The sequence below is a fragment of the Embiotoca jacksoni genome, unplaced genomic scaffold (genome assembly GCF_022577435.1).
Source record: "Embiotoca jacksoni isolate LCO1_2020_lvr unplaced genomic scaffold, fEmbJac1.0.p SCAF_8, whole genome shotgun sequence".
Lineage (NCBI taxonomy): Eukaryota > Metazoa > Chordata > Actinopteri > Embiotocidae > Embiotoca > Embiotoca jacksoni.
Genome location: NW_027185436.1, coordinates 2080254 through 2098634, shown reverse-complemented (window position 1 = coordinate 2098634; position 18381 = coordinate 2080254). Strand labels below are relative to the sequence as shown.

At 39.2% G+C, this 18381-nt stretch overlaps 1 protein-coding gene across 1 annotated transcript; it reads left to right on the top strand.

The window, feature by feature from the left end:
- Positions 1 to 11166: 11166 nt before the first annotated feature.
- Positions 11167 to 13816, top strand: LOC138191498 (nuclear factor 7, brain-like). Its single transcript, XM_069138355.1, has one exon. It carries the CDS (start codon positions 11276 to 11278, stop codon positions 12701 to 12703), a length of 1428 nt encoding a protein of 475 aa, XP_068994456.1. The 5' UTR covers positions 11167 to 11275; the 3' UTR covers positions 12704 to 13816.
- The last annotated feature ends 4565 nt before the right edge of the window (positions 13817 to 18381 follow it).

Genomic DNA, 18381 nt, shown 5'->3' with positions numbered 1-18381 from the left:
AGACAACTGCAGAGAAATGATTGAATAAGGTTGGAGACAGAGGGAGGGGAAAAGAGGGAGAGACACCCTACGAAGAGAAGCCAACTCAGTGTTGTCAGTGCAACTCAGTCACTGGAGAAAGAAGATGGCAGAAGTTCAGAGTGAACACAGCGGCTCCAGTTGATCTCAGTGACGCTTCATCTGACTAAACAGCTGACAGGAAGGCAGCAGAGCTCTCACTGACCTCAAGAGACGAGAGGAGGACAGATCAAGTAGTTTATATGTAGGGCTGCACAGTTGTTTACTTTCATTCATGATTTCAGCTTCTATAAATCCTCCAGTCATGATTTATCAGACACATTGGTGCCATTTTAGTGATAATTGTGCCGCCCTGATCAATAATGTGACTGGAAGCTGGTTCTTGTTCTACAGTGATAAACTGCTGTTGTCTCTGACTGGATCGTCTGTTTGATCCGACACTAAAGTCAACTTATTGTGCAGCTCCATGAGAAGCATCAGTCTGCCGTCCATCTGTGTTTTACTTTGTGTGACAGCGCCCCCTGCTGGAGATCATTCACTCTCTGAACTGCCTCTAATCAGCCTGTTGGACTCCAGTGCTGTTCCTCAAAGTGACATGCAGGCTCAGTGGAGCAGCCGTCACTCTTGGTGCTGATGGTCAACGAGTGCTCCTCATATTCTCTCAGCTGTGTACAAAAGGCAGCTATTTGTAACACCTGGAGCTGACAGCAGATAACTCGGACCAGAGACTCGGTTCGGAGGAGCAGTTAATAACTAGTGTAGTCTATGTAACACACTGGATTTCCTGTGTTAAGTTTAGGACTGTCTTTAGGTCGCTCTGGGAGTGAATGAAACACGGCAAATGTTTGCAGTTTAAAACAAGGAACTGAACTGCAATTTATTATAGTTATTAACACGCACAGAAAATCAAGGGAACAGCATAAAAGAAAAATAACAAATTCAAGTAATAACCTCAATACTGGTATTTCTCCCACAGTCAGTCAGTTTCAGTCTGTTGTCTTTCAGTCTACAACCCGGTAGTGTATGTCTGTAAAAATCAAGTTAAACATCAGATAATCCAGAAAGATATTTCAGGTTATCAGCATCTTTGTTTTAGTAACACAACATTGTAAAGTAGAATATATCCTCTGTAATAAAATCTGTTTCAGTCTTTTCATCATTTCTGTTTTTAGCTTTCTTTCATATTTTGATGAATGATTCCAGTTTTGGATCTTTGAACTTTATTCTTTCCAAACAGGTGTTTTACAATAATTTAGTTTAGACTTGGTCTTCTTACAGCGCTGCTGAATTATGTGATATTTTATAGTTTATACAGAACAAGGTCAGTAATGTAAGTGAGAAATCTTAAGAAATGTGTGGAAATGGCAAAAGAAGACAACAAAGAAAAACTATTTCAGTGTTAAATTCATTTTGTTTCCAACTTGATCCATTTTTTAGGGACATAATTCTTCCATCTGCAGAATGTCTTCAACTCCACTGACTGAACAGTTTACACTCAGGATGTGATTGAATGGAGGGATTTTAATTCCTGTGATCACCACAAGATGGAGACAGAGATCTGTTCAGGCTGGTTATTTCAACACTGAATATTTTATTTCCACTTTCTGACCTTTTTAATATTAATGTTCACTGCAGAGGTTGATGAAAGTATTTACAGTTACTTATATGTATTTATATGAGTATAACACTGTTTCCTTATTGAATATTAATCATGTCTCTTGATGGGACACTTCATCAGAAACCTGTTTAAAAATGATTTACTTTTAATATTATCTGTCTGACATGAGTCCTTTCTGCTGACTTTCTGCTTTTCACCATCATCAAACCTCAGCTGTAAAACATACAAACGATTACTGAAAATAATACATGTTGAATTCTTGTCATCTTTTCTGTTCTTTCTTCTCTTCTCATTTATTTTACTGATATTGAAGAAAAACTCGTTGTCGTGGTTTTCGATGATATGTGTTTTTTAAAGCAGAACATCTTTTAATGAGTCGGTCTTTAAGTGAGGAGCTAGTGTCTCACAACAAACCGGATCAGGACTGGACTCGGTCCAGAGGATCCTGGTCTCTGTGCAGCCTGGAGAGCTCCTGCATGTTCTCCATGGAGGAGGATCATTAAGCCCCGCCTCCAGGAAGTGGACTTTGTTCAAGGGGCCGATGTCCAGCAGCCTTTCTTATCCTGAACAGGTTTTCATCCTGAACATCAACTTTAAATGTGATCCTGTGATCTGGATGTATTTAGTTTTCATGGCTCGACACACACGTTCTTGAAGGAAAACACCACACAACACGACAGGATGCTGCATTATCTCAGCCGTCATAACAACATTGCAGGAGCTCAATGAAACTCTCCAGGGCTTTGACAGAGAAAACTTTCTGACCCAGCGAATGGCTCTGATATGCAACCATTCAATCCAGAGTTCATGTCGGTTCCTCTCATATTCATCCCAAACTTCCTCTCAGTGTTGAATCTTAATTTAATAAGGTGTCTGACTGGCCTGTGCAGAGTCGTCATGTTTTCTTCCTCTCTGTCTGCTGACTTCACTCTCCTTTTTACACTGGGCCCCCTTTCCTGATTGGTCCATGGATTCAGAGTCTGTTACAACCTTTTCTGCAGCTGTTTTTGAGAAAACCCTAAACTTTGATAATATTAAACTGTTTTTTTAAGAATTAAAGAATACTTTTATACAGGTTCAATATCCATTTAAATTTAAACTGATATTTTCATCAGTGAATTTGAACAGACAAGGTAACATACAGATGACATGATCAGGTGTCCACATAGTTTTAGCAGTGTGTGTCTGTTCCATTATTCACACTGGTCAAAGTTATAATGCAGCGTGATTTTGTTTTGATTCATATTTGTAAATTATTCTGCTTATCTGCACTGATTCTGGCTTCTGTGGTCTGTTTCCTCTGCTTCTATATTCATTTCTCTCCAGGGGATCAATAACATGACATGTTATCTTTAAATAAACCTGCAGAGACCTGCTTGAGATGCAGGAAGTAATTTACCACAAAGAGGATTTTCACTTTTTCTTTGATTCAAAGGTGTGTAATCAACCATGTCAAGTCTAAACTTAAAGTTAAAGGTCAAACCAGCTGGTTACTGTTGGTCTTTGGCTCAGATCAGTGAGCAGTCTCCAAAGTTTGAAACCCAGCGCCCGCTGGCATGCTGGTATCATCTATACTATAAAAATGTACCAGTGACATCAGAGACAAAGAAACCCTCAAACCTCTGATGTTGAAATACAAAACTGCAATTTTCTCTTGCATCTTAAATGACATTTAATCTGAGGAGAGAACTTGGTACATGGGCTCACATTAGTTTTCAGTTACAGTCATTGGTGCACTGTACACATGTGTGTCATGCACACAAATATGACCACAGCTAACATCAAAACATCAACAACTCTGGTTGCATCAATACTCGAGAGCATAAACTCCTCTTTAAACTTCTGACCTCTGTGAAAGTACCGAGGGATTTACATCAAACTTTACTGCTCTTGATAAGATGATATAACCTAAAATCATAAAGGAGGGAAACATAATGCAGAACAGAACAGAGCAGCACTGTGAGCAGCAGAGAAACGTTAATCAAAGACTGCCCTCTACAGATAGCTGACTTCAATCACAAGTAAACGGTAGAAAGTTCTCGTTTTCTCTTCATGATCAACAGGTAAGTGAATCACTTTTGCTGGATAATTATGGCCACAAGTCACAATTACAGGATCATGAATGCTAAAACATGGCGACACAATACGAGAAAAGTCATCAAGTTGGTGAATACACACAGTGATTTTAAAGTACTACTCAGTAATAAAATTTAAATGAACTGACAAAGCTGCTGGTCAAACCAGACCAAGACAGATTGTACAGGTGAAACCTCTGAGTGCACTGATTTTATGAATGCTGCAATTTGTTGATTATCATCTCATCATTTCAATTTTAATTTAAAGATGTGTTATTTCTTCTTTTAAAAGCGACCTTACCTTCATTGCCGCGCAGAAACAGCAACACTGACGTCTTATAGACATGAGACCAAAGATGGATTTATGGACTTTTGGATGAAGAATTTCAAATTTATTGACGGAAAGCTGATGATGTACTAAATTGTGAGCTGTGAGGTGAACAGAAGAGTCCATGTTCAAGGTTCTCAGTTAACTCCACATGAAATGAGTTGCGGTGGGATCTCAGTGGTGAATCATGAACACTGGAAGTGAATGACGAGCCTTTCTTCACCTTCACCTTCCACCCTGAAAGTGCAGTCACAGGCACAGTGGACATGTGAAGCTTGGATTTCATGAAATCAAGAGAGGAACTGCAGCTCCCACCACAGAGGCTCTGAAAATACAATTTTCTGTGTAAAGACATTTTTTAAATATTGATTTGAAAATGAAAAACTGATCAGATCATTTCTAAAATAGATGAATAATTTGAATTACTTGAAGTGAATCATGAATTTTGGGGGGAAATGGAAACAAGGTTGCTCCAAAATAAAAGCATCCCATGGTCCATGTTAGTGCTCTGAAGGTGACGTGGAAGGTTTTACATGATGGGAGACACTGGCTGAGCTGCCTGCTGATTCAGCATTACTAAATGTGATTTTTACATACAGCGCTGAATTAAAGGTGTATATGAGTAAAAATCAAATTTCCACATGCAAAGTCATTTATCATGTAGATACATAAACAAAATGGGAGAGTGTCAGGAGTCTGGTTTTTTCCTCTGTTTTGACCCCCATCACCTCTCCTCCTCCTGTGTCCCCTGTCTGCTTGTCTGTGGCCACGCCCCTCACCTCCCGTGGCCACGCCCCTCACAGTTCCCAGCAGATGCAGCCACTCACCCCTGATCACCACCTGCAGGTGTGCTGCATCTCCCTGATCACCTCCCCGGGCTATATGTACCCTGCCCCTGCATTCCTTTGGTTGTGGGTTCATTTTTGTTAGCCACCTGTCCGTCCTCAGTCTGTTCTCTGTCCTGTTCCCGTTCCCCCGGCTCCTGTTCCTCCTGCGGAGCTCCCTGTCAAAGTCACCAGTAGGTGGAGTTGCCCTCCCGACTCTGAGGATTATTGATAGTGATGGTGAGATGAAGCCTCATGAGGCATGGAACCACTTCAGCCAATTGGTTCGAGAAAGGGTTCATTTCTCAAAGCTTCATGTGCACACGAAACCACCTACTGGCCAAGTGTATAATCACAGGCAGCTGTATCTGAACCACATAATGTGATGCATTGCATTTTTGTGTCTGTTATGGCTGTTGGGAATGACTATGAATTACAAAAATGTGTGACCAAATAATTTCTGTACATAAATTATCACATATGTGCATAATAAAATATTTTTTGAATGTATTCTGTGTGTGTAAATTTTCCCAAAATGGTAGTGTCATATGATATGGCAGGTTGTGTAATCATGTTTTTCTGTCACTTTAGGAAAATGGTATGGGCTTCAGCAGGCAGAGGACAGTGGAAGTGCTTGTGGAACTAAGAAGAGGGGACTGAATATGCTTGTGTAACTTGGACAATGATGTACAGGACAGGGGACATTTTATTCATTTTTATTCAGAAATAACAGTTTCTCAACAGTTTTTGGTTTTGTGGATGTCCACATGTCAGAAGTAAGGCTAACAGCAGCCACCTTTTCCACTTTGGCCTTCTCCTTCTCCTTAGCTGACTCATACTCGGCCTCCACCATGGCCTTCAGAGCCTAAAGGAAAAAATATATATTGCTGAACTGTGAGACACAATAAAGTACTCATTTGTTTCATGCATGCACCCATACATACCTGCCTTGTAGGGAGGACATAATTAGGATCCAGTTTGGACACAAATGCCCTGAATCCAACATCATCCACAATACTGAAGGGCTGTGTGTCCTTCACTATCATGGAGACGAGGGCTTCATCCAGCTCTTGTTTTCTGGTGGCTGGTTAAAAGAGAATAAATACAGTGTCTGTTACCTGTCTTTATTTGCACAATAAACAAAAGTGAACAGGGAAAAATTGTGATTGTGCATTTGTAATATTGTAATGACTTACCTTGGCTGGGTGAAGCTCCAGTTTCCTCCTTATTCTCATGCAAGGCACGGTAACGCCTCAGCATGGATGAGGTGTTGTTATTGTACCCCAACTCCTTGGAGCACAATAAACACCTCACCTTTGAATAAAATAAGAAACTGTGAAAAATACAGTTCTTGATAAGCAAACCTAATGTGTCTGAAATAGAGTTAGATTTAGCTTATTAGGAGTTATCAAATCAAAGTGTTCCCACACAAGGGAAATCCTCCTCTTCCTAGCTGGCTCCATCTTATCACCTATCTCTCTCTCTAACTTCTCCAAACTATCTCTCTCTCCAAACTATCCAAACTATCCAAACTCTCAACTGACCTCAACTCTCCACCATTAACCCACATTTTGAAAGGAGCCTGAGGGGTTTATATTGCTGTCAAACCTCCCGGCAAAATCTGAACCACTTCCCGAAGCAGTCACGTGGTACAGCCGGGAAGCGAGGCTTCGGACGTCATCATTTTTGGCTCCTCCCCTAAATGAAGCCAGCCTCGACACGCATCGAGGACACGCCCCCTCCGTTACTCGACACACGCTTCGTAGCGTCGGCACATCTCGTCACATCACTCATTATTGACGCCGTTGCTTCCGCTGGTCTGCCGGCTGCCCTGCCTGCCGTGTCTCCCCGGATCTGTCGGTCGAGTTGCCCTCCCGACTGGAAGCAAGTGGACACGATAGGTGCCACCTTTTGGTTTGTTTGTTTTTGTTTATCACAATAAAGACTGTATTTTGGAACCGATACCCGAGTCTGTGAGCTTGCATTTCGGTCCTGGAAAAACACCCACCACATGACAGAGTTTATTTTCTTGAATTTCGCTGCTTCTTATAAATGTATTAACGCTGGTTTGCTGTAAAGAATCAAAAAGGTTTTATTGTCGATTGCGAGGCCAAGGCACATGCATGAAGCACGTTATGAATTTTACTGAAGAAAACATGTTCAACTAAAAATAATAAAAAGATATATGTGTTATGAAATGTTTAGTTGCAGCCCTTCATTATACACAAACTTTTAAAATCAGGACACACATGGAAAATAGAGCCTTTGTCTTATGTATATCTGAATAAAAGACCATGAACATGTGGGTGTATATTGTTTTTTTAAGACAATATTTGCATATAAGATTATTTAATCGTTAGAATTCAGACAGATTGAGATCTTAAAAAGGTCTTAAATAACCAAAATGCCTCGTGAGATGGACACTTGTTTCGCCAGATTTCCTGGACGAGCCATTTTTTCTTTACTGTGAACATGGTATCAATAATTTGTCTCCCTCTGAAACATGAACATCAACTGCCAAATTTGATATTGATATTTGGTACAATTATGTGTCATCTACTTCCATTTAACATGGCAGTGTCGGATGACTGTTGGCTCATGGTTAGGTAACTATGGTTACCTGCAGTTTCATCACCTTGCACACTTATTTGTAAGGCTGTTAACTGATGACCAGCAGACACCCGCCAGCACAACATGCTCAAGGTTACAACACAGAAAAAAGGTATTGTCCAATTTATGAGATGATAAAATACTGAATAAAAACCTTCAGTAGTAAATACTTGAACATGTGTCTGCATACTGACACGATTCATCATCATATTAATACCATAAAGGCTTTCTTTACTAAAAGGTCGGGGAGAACTCAAACACTACCGGTGTGCTAATGTAGCCGCAGGAGCCGGACTCAAGGCCTCTGAACCACATCAATATTACAGAGCACACAATCAAATATTCATCTATCGGCCCTCCTCTGTTTCTCTTTCTCTGAAGCAAGCCTGTAAAACACTGGAGACACGTCTAAAACAGTTTCAGTTCACATCTGCTGTGCGACCTGAACCCCGAGTGGAGAGGAGCTGCTGTGTTTCAGGGAGTGAGCGCTTGATTAGAGGTCAAAGACACAACAAGGACACAATAACAGAGACAAGGCAGCCAGGTTGGGCTGTTCCAACTCGCTCATGTAAGATGTCGTCCATCTTAACTGCAGATTCTAACCTGCATACAGTCACACAGTGAAACAACGTGAGGCAAACAGTTTCTGATACATATGATTTAAAAGTTTAGTACATGTTTACATTTACAAACACTCAGTTGCATTATGTGGACGTAGTTTCTCTTTGTTCAGCTCCACGAGGGGCAACAAAGGTGACATTTCTCCAACAGGATGTTGAGTATGTTCAGCATCAGTCAGTTTGTTTCATTCAATTCATTTGTTCTTGTGAAAGTAGTTTTTCAATTCTGTTGAAAATACTTGTTTTACACACATATACTGTATATGATGTTCTGGGAAGTACTCAGTAAAGATATTCATGGTTTTACAAGCAAATTTTATGCCTGATCATGTTTGGAAAAACAATTCGATTATATATTAACAGGGTCTGATTCGCTACAACCCATAAAAATGGTTAATACAGCATTTAGTGTTGAGAGATTTTGCTAAATATTTGAGGACAAATTCACGTAGACATTTTGTTTTGTGGGAAGTTTTGATCATATGCAGTAATTTAAATTATTTTGAAAAATGACAAAAGCAGAAAATATGAGGAAGAACATGTGTTTATGTGTTTATTATGATGCATCAGTGAGTGTTGAAGTCTAACAGGCAGCTGCAGGATGACAAAAGATGTCAGGCAAAGTCCAAAGATCAGATAGAGTTATTATAATCAACAATAAGAAGTAGAGAATTATGAGATATTTGATCAGACTGTTTTTGATCAGTTTTAAACATTATGTGTGTAATTTAGAAAAAGGTTGTGTATGTTACTAGAAAATTAAAATGGAAGTAAATTAACATTGAAATGCTTCTAAGTCTGTTTCAAACTGAGATGTTGAAATACAAAATAATCACATCCTCACAAGAACAATTAAAACATGTTCTTTCATATCATACAGAACATTTTTAAAGGTAAAAGTTTGGTTTAGATCTTCAAACAGGTTCTCTGTCTGTGACAAAGTACATGAACCACTCTGATAGAGTAAACATGAGACTTCAGGGGGATAAACATTATATGTTCATCTGACTGTCTGAGAATTCATTTCTCACGCTGGTCAGATCATCAGAGGGAAACAAGGCTGTTCAGTTTGTGTTGGAGTCTTCAGGCCACATCTTGTTCTGTAGGAAGGTAATAAAAGTTGATATCAGATAGTTTGCTGTCAATGATTGACCAATGAAGGATGTAGATGCAACACATGTTCTTAGCAGCTCACAATTATGTGTTGTACAATACAATATTTGTATATAGTTCTGTCCCTCAACTGAGACAAAAAACAAAACAAAGTTAATTTAATAACTTTTGTTTGATGACATTTGTCTTTGTTATTCACTGTAAAAGTTTGATCTTTGATAGAGTAATGTGGGTTTCTCAACCTTAAATTAAATGGATTTATGTTATAATAACAGAGAAATGTGCATTTTTCCATTTATATAAATGCATGCGCAATATTTGTTCACTTAAATAAAAAATGCAGAGACAGTTATTTAACAAAATGTTAGGGAGTAGTTACATTTATACAGTCTTACAGTTACAACCGGCCCTTTGAGGGCAACCATTATGCTGATGTGGACCAGGGTGAAAACGAGTTTGACACCCGTGCCGTAGAGTAACAGCCTTGTTTTTATACAGGTTAGGTTTTAGAGCTACCTGGAAAACCCTGTAGATTTTGGATTTGGATTCTCCTTGACGAAGGAGATGACGAGCCTCCTTTAACCCTGAGGAGTTGGACCACGGTCACCTGTTGTTCCACGGAGGAGACCGTCAGTCAAATGAATGACTATAAACTCTCCTTCACTTGTCCAGATCTCCACAGTTACGTATTCTTCTCATTGGATCATTGTGTATTAAAACTATCCATCCCATATTTGACTTGCCTGAATACTGAGATCATTTCTTACTTCCTCCCATGTTAGTCTGCTGATATCTAAGTGGTGGACTGCTGCTTTAACAATGATCTGGATTCTCTCTGTTTTAGATTTGACCTCCATTGTAACATTTACTACCTGCAATGAAAGTGAGGAGCTTCTTTAAGTCGACCATTATTTGACCCTCATTTGTCTGATCTGGGACTGCTGTGGGTTGTTTTGCTGCTTTACTTCTTCCATCAGTTCCTCCACTCTGCCTGACCCTCTTCACTGCCTCTGCATAGGTGGTTTTAATACCGTGGTTAGTATACGCTGCTCACGCAACGACACTAACACCTGCTGGCTGGTTACTGACACTGCTGCTTAATACTGGGATGAACAACACTGGACCTACATTTGACTTTTACTAAAACAGATCTTCCTTCTCCTAAAAACACAAAGAACACATTCAGAACATATAAAACTCCTTCTGTACTTACATTTGATCAAAACATGACTTATTCAATAAGCTGTGCACCACTTATTCTGCCACATGTAGCTGAAGTTTGAGTGAATCCCAACATTTAATCAAAGTGTAAATGAACACGTTCATGCTGACATGTCAGCACAACATGTTTCCTGTTACTGCTGCTGAAGATCAAATGTAGTAAAACTGGTTCCCTGTGAGCTTTGAGCAGCGTGTTGAAATGTTCACTGTTCACTGGAGGACTAAAGAACAAACCTCCACTTTGTTAGAGTTGGAAGTGATTTTAAGAACTGTCACCATTTAATGTTTTATTACGTTAAAAAGAAAGAAAATACATGAATATATTAAGATGTGAGCATTTCATTCTGTTTGCCAACTTTACAACAAGAAGTTGTTCTGTCCTCAAGGAAAAGTCCAATATGTCCCTCTGGAAGACGTCCTGACACCATCTGCTGGAGACACTTTACATTGCAGCTTTTCTGACTGCAGTAACAGGAAACATGTTAGCACAACCTGTTATTATTCTTTCTTTCTTTTTAACGTAATAAAACATTAAATTCTTACAGTTCTTAAAATCACTTTAAACTTTGTTTGTTCTTTAGTCCTCCAGTGAACAGTGAACATTTCAACACGCTGCTCAAAGCTCACAGGGAACCAGTTTTACTACATTTTATCTTCAACAGCAAATAGTTTAACACATGACGAGGTGAGAGACAATGAAAGTAGATTTTGACATTGTTGAAGAGAGCGGAGACGCCATTACAGGGTGTGAGATCTCTGCTGAACAACATTTATTTGGAGGAATTTAAGTGGAAAGTTGAAGAAACTGTAACTTGGTGAGTCCTGCTTTTAAAAGACTTCAATTACAAATGGCTGAGAGAGCTCTTTTAGAAAGTTTGCTGAGCTGCCATGTGTGTTCAGAGACTTTCAGAGATCCTGTGTCTCTGAGCTGCAGCCACAACTTCTGTTCAAGCTGCCTAAAGAAATTCTGGGAACAAGCTGGAAACAAAAACTGTCCAATTTGTAAAAGAAAATCTTCTAAAGATCCTCTAGTGAATTTTACACTGAAGGAACTGGCTGACTCGTTTGCTGAGAGACAGAGGACCAGTTCACTTGAGATGGCAAAAGAAAAGGAGAAAGAGAAGGAGGAGGTGCTGTGTGATAAACATCCAGAAATCCCTTCCTTGTTCTGTGAGGACGAGCAGAGAGCTGTGTGTCCTGTCTGTGAGTTTTCTCTCCACCAGACTCACAAAGTGGTTCCTGTAGAACAAGCAGTCAGTGATCTGAAGGAGCAGCTGAAATCTGACTTAAAGTCTCTGCAGGACAAGAAGGACAAATACAAACAAGTGGAGGAAACATACAATGAAATGAGTCAACACTCCAAGAAGCAGCTGTTGTCCACAGAGAGGCAGATCAGAGCAGAGTTCAACAAGATCCACCAGTTCCTGAAAGAGGAAGAGGAGTCCAGACTGGCAGCTCTGAGGGAGGAAGAGGAGCAGAAGGGGAAGACTATCAGCAGAGAGATGAAGAGGATTCAGGAGCAGATCTCCTCTCTGTCAGACAGTATCTGTGCTGTTGAAGAAGACCTGCAGAAACACAACGTTCCGTTCCTCAGCAGTTATAAAGCCACTCAGACCAGAGCCAGAGCCCAGAGCTCACTGTCAGATCCACAGCTGGTCTCAGGAGCGCTGATAGATGTGGCCAAACACCTGGGCAACCTGTCCTTCAGAGTCTGGGAGAAGGTGAAGGAGAAGGTCCACTTCAGTCCTGTCATTCTGGACCCAAACACTGCAAGCCGATGGCTCCATCTGTCTGATGATCTGACCAGTGTGAGAGATGGAGACGCAAAGCAGCAGCTTCCTGACAATCCAGAGAGAAACACCAATTATGCCACTGTTCTGGGCTCTGAGGGTTTCAGCTCAGGGAAACACAGCTGGGAGGTGGAGGTGGGAGACCATCCTTTCTGGAATATAGGTTTAGTTAAAGAGTCAGTTGACAGGAAGGGAGAAATAAGTGGTTCACCAGAATATGGAGTCTGGTGTTTATGGCATCGCAGTGGAAAATACACTGATGGTGTTGGTAAGACTGTCAGAGAGGAGAAAAGTCTCCAGAAGTTCAGAGTCCAGCTGGACTATGACATGGGGGAGGTGTCCTTCTACAACCCTGAAGACATGACTCACATCTACACTCACAGAGACACTTTCACTGAGAAACTCTTCCCATTATTCTATATTGGAAAAGCTGGTGATGCCAAAACTTCTGATATCAAAGTCTGTCAGAGTGATTCAGGGAAGTGATTTAGTTGTTTGTGTGGTGATGATTTGTTTGGGGGGAAGTTGTCTTTGAATCTTAAACTTTTCTAGTTTGTTCTTTTTTACGTGAGAAAATGTAGAAATCATTGTTAAAGAAGAAATATGACTTTAATTACATTCCTTTGTTGTTTTATGTTCTACAAAACATGAAATATCACTGAAGAAGATGTTAAAACATAAATGTGGTTCTTTAATTCTCCAAGAATGAAGATCAAGTTTGAACAAAATGGTTTCTAACCAGGTTTTAATGTTAAACAATATGAGCACAGAAAAGTTTCATCTTACCTGGTTTTGTTTTTGACATTTAACATTTACTTTTGAAAGTTTATTTTTTCCAAATTAGAATAAATCAGTTCATTACTTTACTTGTTTTAATAAAAGCTCATGTTTAATGTGCAGAACGGACCAAACAGTGGACGTTCATGTAGTAACTCACCTGTTGTGTGTTTAAAATGTGCATCAGTGCAGATTACTGTTGACTGTCTGATATATTTTATACATTCATTCATTTTTATTCAGACAAACTAAATCTCCTTCTTTATGTTTGTTTCTTGGACTGTTTGAAAAGTTTGTGGAAACTGTTTGATAATGTTCAACACAAATTATATTCCTGTTCAAGCTTCAGAACAAACTGAGAATTTATAAGAAAACTGCAGATTGTTTTGATTAAAGCTGCAACTAAAGACTATTTCTAATAAACCTGTTGATCATTTTAGTCCATAAATGACCATAAAATAATAAACGTGTCAGACAAAGATAGCGAAGGTTCACATTGGAGCAAATGTTCTTGATGAATGATGAACTTTTCCTTCAGTCTTTGTATTGAGTGTATTTTAGTGGCTGCAGTGAATACTTTATTTCATAGTTCCTGAACATTCAGCTGCTGTTTGTTCTGGTGTGTTTATGGAAACTCTCACTTCATATGTCAGATGTGAAACATCATCACATTCAGGATTTCCTCTTGTTAACTGTGGATTTCCTTGAAGCTGCATTCAGAACTTCAGTTCTTTACCTGATGAGTAAATATGATCAAACTGTCAGAAATGTGAGTTCATCTATGTTCTGGTTTATTTCTGTCAATAAAAAAGATCAAAACCACGCTGCAGTTTTACGTCTTTAAACACAGAGACCTTGAAGTTTCTATTGAAACTGTCATTTTATTGATAACACCTTAACACATTGTCTTGAAGTTAGAGAAACACGTGTAGCACGTAAGAGAACAGAGCAATAATCCCAAGAATCAGAGAACTAGAGGACTCGTATTATTATACAGAAGAAACCCAAAGTGACCGAAAGAGACAACTGCAGAGAAATGATTGAATAAGGTTGGAGACAGAGGGAGCGGAAAAGAGGCAGAGACACCCTACGAAGAGAAGCCAACTCAGTGTTGTCAGTGCAACTCAGTCACTGGAGAAAGAAGATGGCAGAAGTTCAGAGTGAACACAGCGGCTCCAGTTGATCTCAGTGACGCTTCATCTGACTAAACAGCTGACAGGAAGGCAGCAGAGCTCTCACTGACCTCAAGAGATGAGAGGAGGACAGATCAAGTAGTTTATATGTAGGGCTGCACAGTTGTTTACTTTCATTCATGATTTCAGCTTCTATAAATCCTCCAGTCATGATTTATCAGACACATTGGTGCCATTTTAGTGATAATTGTTCCGCCCTGATCAATAATGTGACTGGAAGCTGGTTCTTGTTCTACAGTGATAAACTGCTGTTGTCTCTGACTGGATCGTCTGTTTGATCCGACACTAAAGTCAACTTATTGTGCAGCTCCATGAGAAGCATCAGTCTGCTGTCCATCTGTGTTTTACTTTGTGTGACAGCGCCCCCTGCTGGAGATCATTCACTCTCTGAACTGCCTCTAATCAGCCTGTTGGACTCCAGTGCTGTTCCTCAAAGTGACATGCAGGCTCAGTGGAGCAGCCGTCACTCTTGGTGCTGATGGTCAACGAGTGCTCCTCATATTCTCTCAGCTGTGTACAAAAGGCAGCTATTTGTAACACCTGGAGCTGACAGCAGATAACTCGGACCAGAGACTCGGTTCGGAGGAGCAGTTAATAACTAGTGTAGTCTATGTAACACACTGGATTTCCTGCGTTAAGTTTAGGACTGTCTTTAGGTCGCTCTGGGAGTGAATGAAACACGGCAAATGTTTGCAGTTTAAAACAAGGAACTGAACTGCAATTTATTGTAGTTATTAACACGCACAGAAAATCAAGGGAACAGCATAAAAGAAAAATAACAAATTCAAGTAATAACTTCAATACCGGTATTTCTCCCACAGTCAGTCAGTTTCAGTCTGTTGTCTTTCAGTCTACTACCCGGTAGTGTATGTCTGTAAAAATCAAGTTAAACATCAGATAATCCAGAAAGATATCAAATCTATGAAGTGAAACTTTATTACATGTTCAGTTTAAAATCTCTCACTGAAACAAATTGATGTGGTTTTAATTATTAGCTGAGTTAGCAGCAACTAAACTCACCAGCTGCATCAAATACTTTGTTTCTGGTTGTGTCACATGTTTTTAGTCTTTAACACATTTTAATTGGATTATTTTCCTCTTTATTCTCAGAGTCTCAATGAATTAAAAAGCGCGATGTGTCTTTTCATGATGTTATTTTGTTGTACAGCCGACTTGATTTGATGTCGAGGATCACAGAAATTGTTTCTCCAACTGTGTACCGTCTGAAATCAATCAGGTAAAATGGTTTTCATTCATTTTGTTGTTTTCATGGAACTTCAGTGCAACATGAAAACCTAAAGAGTTGTTCCCCCCAGAGATAACTCTTTGACAGACTTCAGTGATGAAGGGTTTCCTTGTTTGTTTTCCTTTCTTTTCTTTTTTAAATGGAGACTCCTGTTTTTTAATGATCATCCTACGTTTGATGGAATTCTCCAAAATGTTTGTCAAGTTGTAATATGACTCTGATCATGTTGTAATCTTCATGATGCTGCTTCCTTGTCTAATAACAAATGTCGTGTGTCCAGTGAGTTCTCACGTTGTGCTGCACAGTCGTGTTCTCATGTTACTTTCTCTGTTTTTTAAAACATTACAGAAGCTTTAATGTTGAAGTTGTTCTACTTCTTAAAAGAAAGATGAATTCAACACAAACTTTGTCTACAAAGTGATGAAACTGTTTCATATCAGCTGGACACAAACTTTACTGATCAAATGTTTAAATATTTCAGGTTATCAGCATCTTTGTTTTAGTAACACAACATTGTAAAGTAGAATATATCCTCTGTAATAAAATCTGTTTCAGTCTTTTCATCATTTCTGTTTTTGACTTTCTTTCATATTTTGATGAATGATTCCAGTTTTGGATCTTTGAACTTTATTCTTTCCAAACATGTGTTTTACAATAATTTAGTTTAGACTTGGTCTTCTTACAGCGCTGCTGAATTATGTGATATTTTATAGTTTATACAGAACAAGGTCAGTAATGTAAGTGAGAAATCTTAAGAAATGTGTGGAAACGGCAAAAGAAGACAACAAAGAAAAACTATTTCCGTGTTAAATTCATTTTGTTTCCAACTTGATCCATTTTTTAGGGACATAATTCTTCTATCTGCAGAATGTCTTCAATTCCACTGACTGTACAGTTTACACTCAGGATGTGATTGAATGGAGGGATTTTAATTCCTGTGATCACCACAAGATGGAGACAGAGATCTGTTCAGGCTGGTTATTTCAACACTGAATATTTTATTTCCACTTTCTGACCTTTTTAATATTAATGTTCACTGCAGAGGTTGATACAAGTATTCACAGTATTTATATGTATTTATATAAGTATAACACTGTTTCCTTATTGAATATTAATCATGATAATTGATGGGACACTTCATCAGAAACCTGTTTAAAAATGATTTACTTTTAATATTATCTGTCTGACATGAGTCCTTTCTGCTGACTTTCTGCTTTTCATCATCATCAAACCTCAGCTGTAAAACATACAGACGATTACTGAAAATAATACATGTTGAATTCTTGTCATCTTTTCTGTTCTTTCTTCTCTTCTTCTCATTTATTTTACTGATATTGAAGAAAAACTCGTTGTTGTCGTTATTTTCGATGATACGTGTTTTTTAAAGCAGAACATCTTTTAGTGAGTCGGTCTTTAAGTGAGGAGCTAGTGTCTCACAACAAACCGGATCAGGACTGGACTCGGTCCAGAGGATCCTGGTCTCTGTGCAGCCTGGAGAACTCCTGCATGTTCTCCATGGAGGAGAATTATTAAGCCCCGCCTCCAGGAAGTGGACTTTGTTCAAGGGGCCGATGTCCAGCAGCCTTTCCTATCCTGAACAGGTTTTCATCCTGAACATCAACTTTAAACGTGATCCTGTGATCTGGATGTATTTAGTGTTCATGGCTCGACACACACGTTCTTGAAGGAAAACACCACACAACACGACAGGATGCTGCATTATCTCAGCTGTCATAACAACATTGCAGGAGCTCAATGAAACTCTCCAGGGCTTTGACAGAGAAAACTTTCTGACCCAGCGAATGGCTCTGATATGCAACCATTCAATCCAGAGTTCATGTCGGTTCCTCTCATATTCATCTCAAACTTCCTCTCAGTGTTGAATCTTAATTTAATAAGGTGTCTGACTGGCCTGTGCAGAGTCGTCATGTTTTCTTCCTCTCTGTCTGCTGACTTCACTCTCCTTTTTACACTGGGCCGCCTTTCCTGATTGGTCCATGGATTCAGAGTCTGTTACAACCTTTTTTGCAGCTGTTTTTGAGAAAACTGAATTTTGATCATATTGAACTGTTTTTTTTTTTTTAAAGAATTTAAGAATACTTTTATACAGGTTCAATATCCATTTAAATTTAAATTGATATTTTCAGCAGTGAATTTGAACAGACAAGGTAACATACAGATGGCATGATCAGGTGTCCACATAGTTTTAGCAGTGTGTGTCTGTTCCATTATTCACACTGGTCAAAGTTATAATGCAGCGTGATTTTGTTTTGATTCATATTTGTAAATTATTCTGCTTATCTGCACTGATTCTGGCTTCTGTGGTCTGTTTCCTCTGCTTCTATATTCATTTCTCTCCAGGGGATCAATAACATGACATGTTATCTTTAAATAAACCTGCAGAGACCTGCTTGAGATGCAGGAAGTAATTTACCACAAAGAGGATTTTCACTTTTTCTTTGATTCAAAGGTGTGTAATCAACCATGTCAAGTCTAAAGTTAAAGTTAAAGGTCAAACCAGCTGGTTACTGTTGGTCTTTGGCTCAGATCAGTGAGCAGTCTCAAGAGTTTGAAACCCAGCACCCGCTGGCATGCTGGTATCATCTATACTATAAAAATGTACCAGTGACATCAGAGACAAAGAAACCCTCAAACCTCTGATGTTGAAATACAAAACTGCAATTTTCTCTTGCATCTTAAATGACATTTAATCTGAGGAGAGAACTTGGTACATGGGCTCACATTAGTTTTCAGTTACAGTCATTGGTGCACTGTACACATGCGTGTCATGCACACAAATATGACCACAGCTAACATCAAAACATCAACAACTCTGGTTGCATCAATACTCGAGAGCATAAACTCCTCTTTAAACTTCTGACCTCTGTGAAAGTACCGAGGAATTTACATCAAACTTTACTGCTCTTGATAAGATGATATAACCTAAA

Excerpts from the sequence above, each read along its gene's own strand:
- LOC138191498 (XM_069138355.1), top strand. The coding sequence starts at position 11,276 with ATGGCTGAGAGAGCTCTTTTAGAAAGTTTGCTGAGCTGCCATGTGTGT.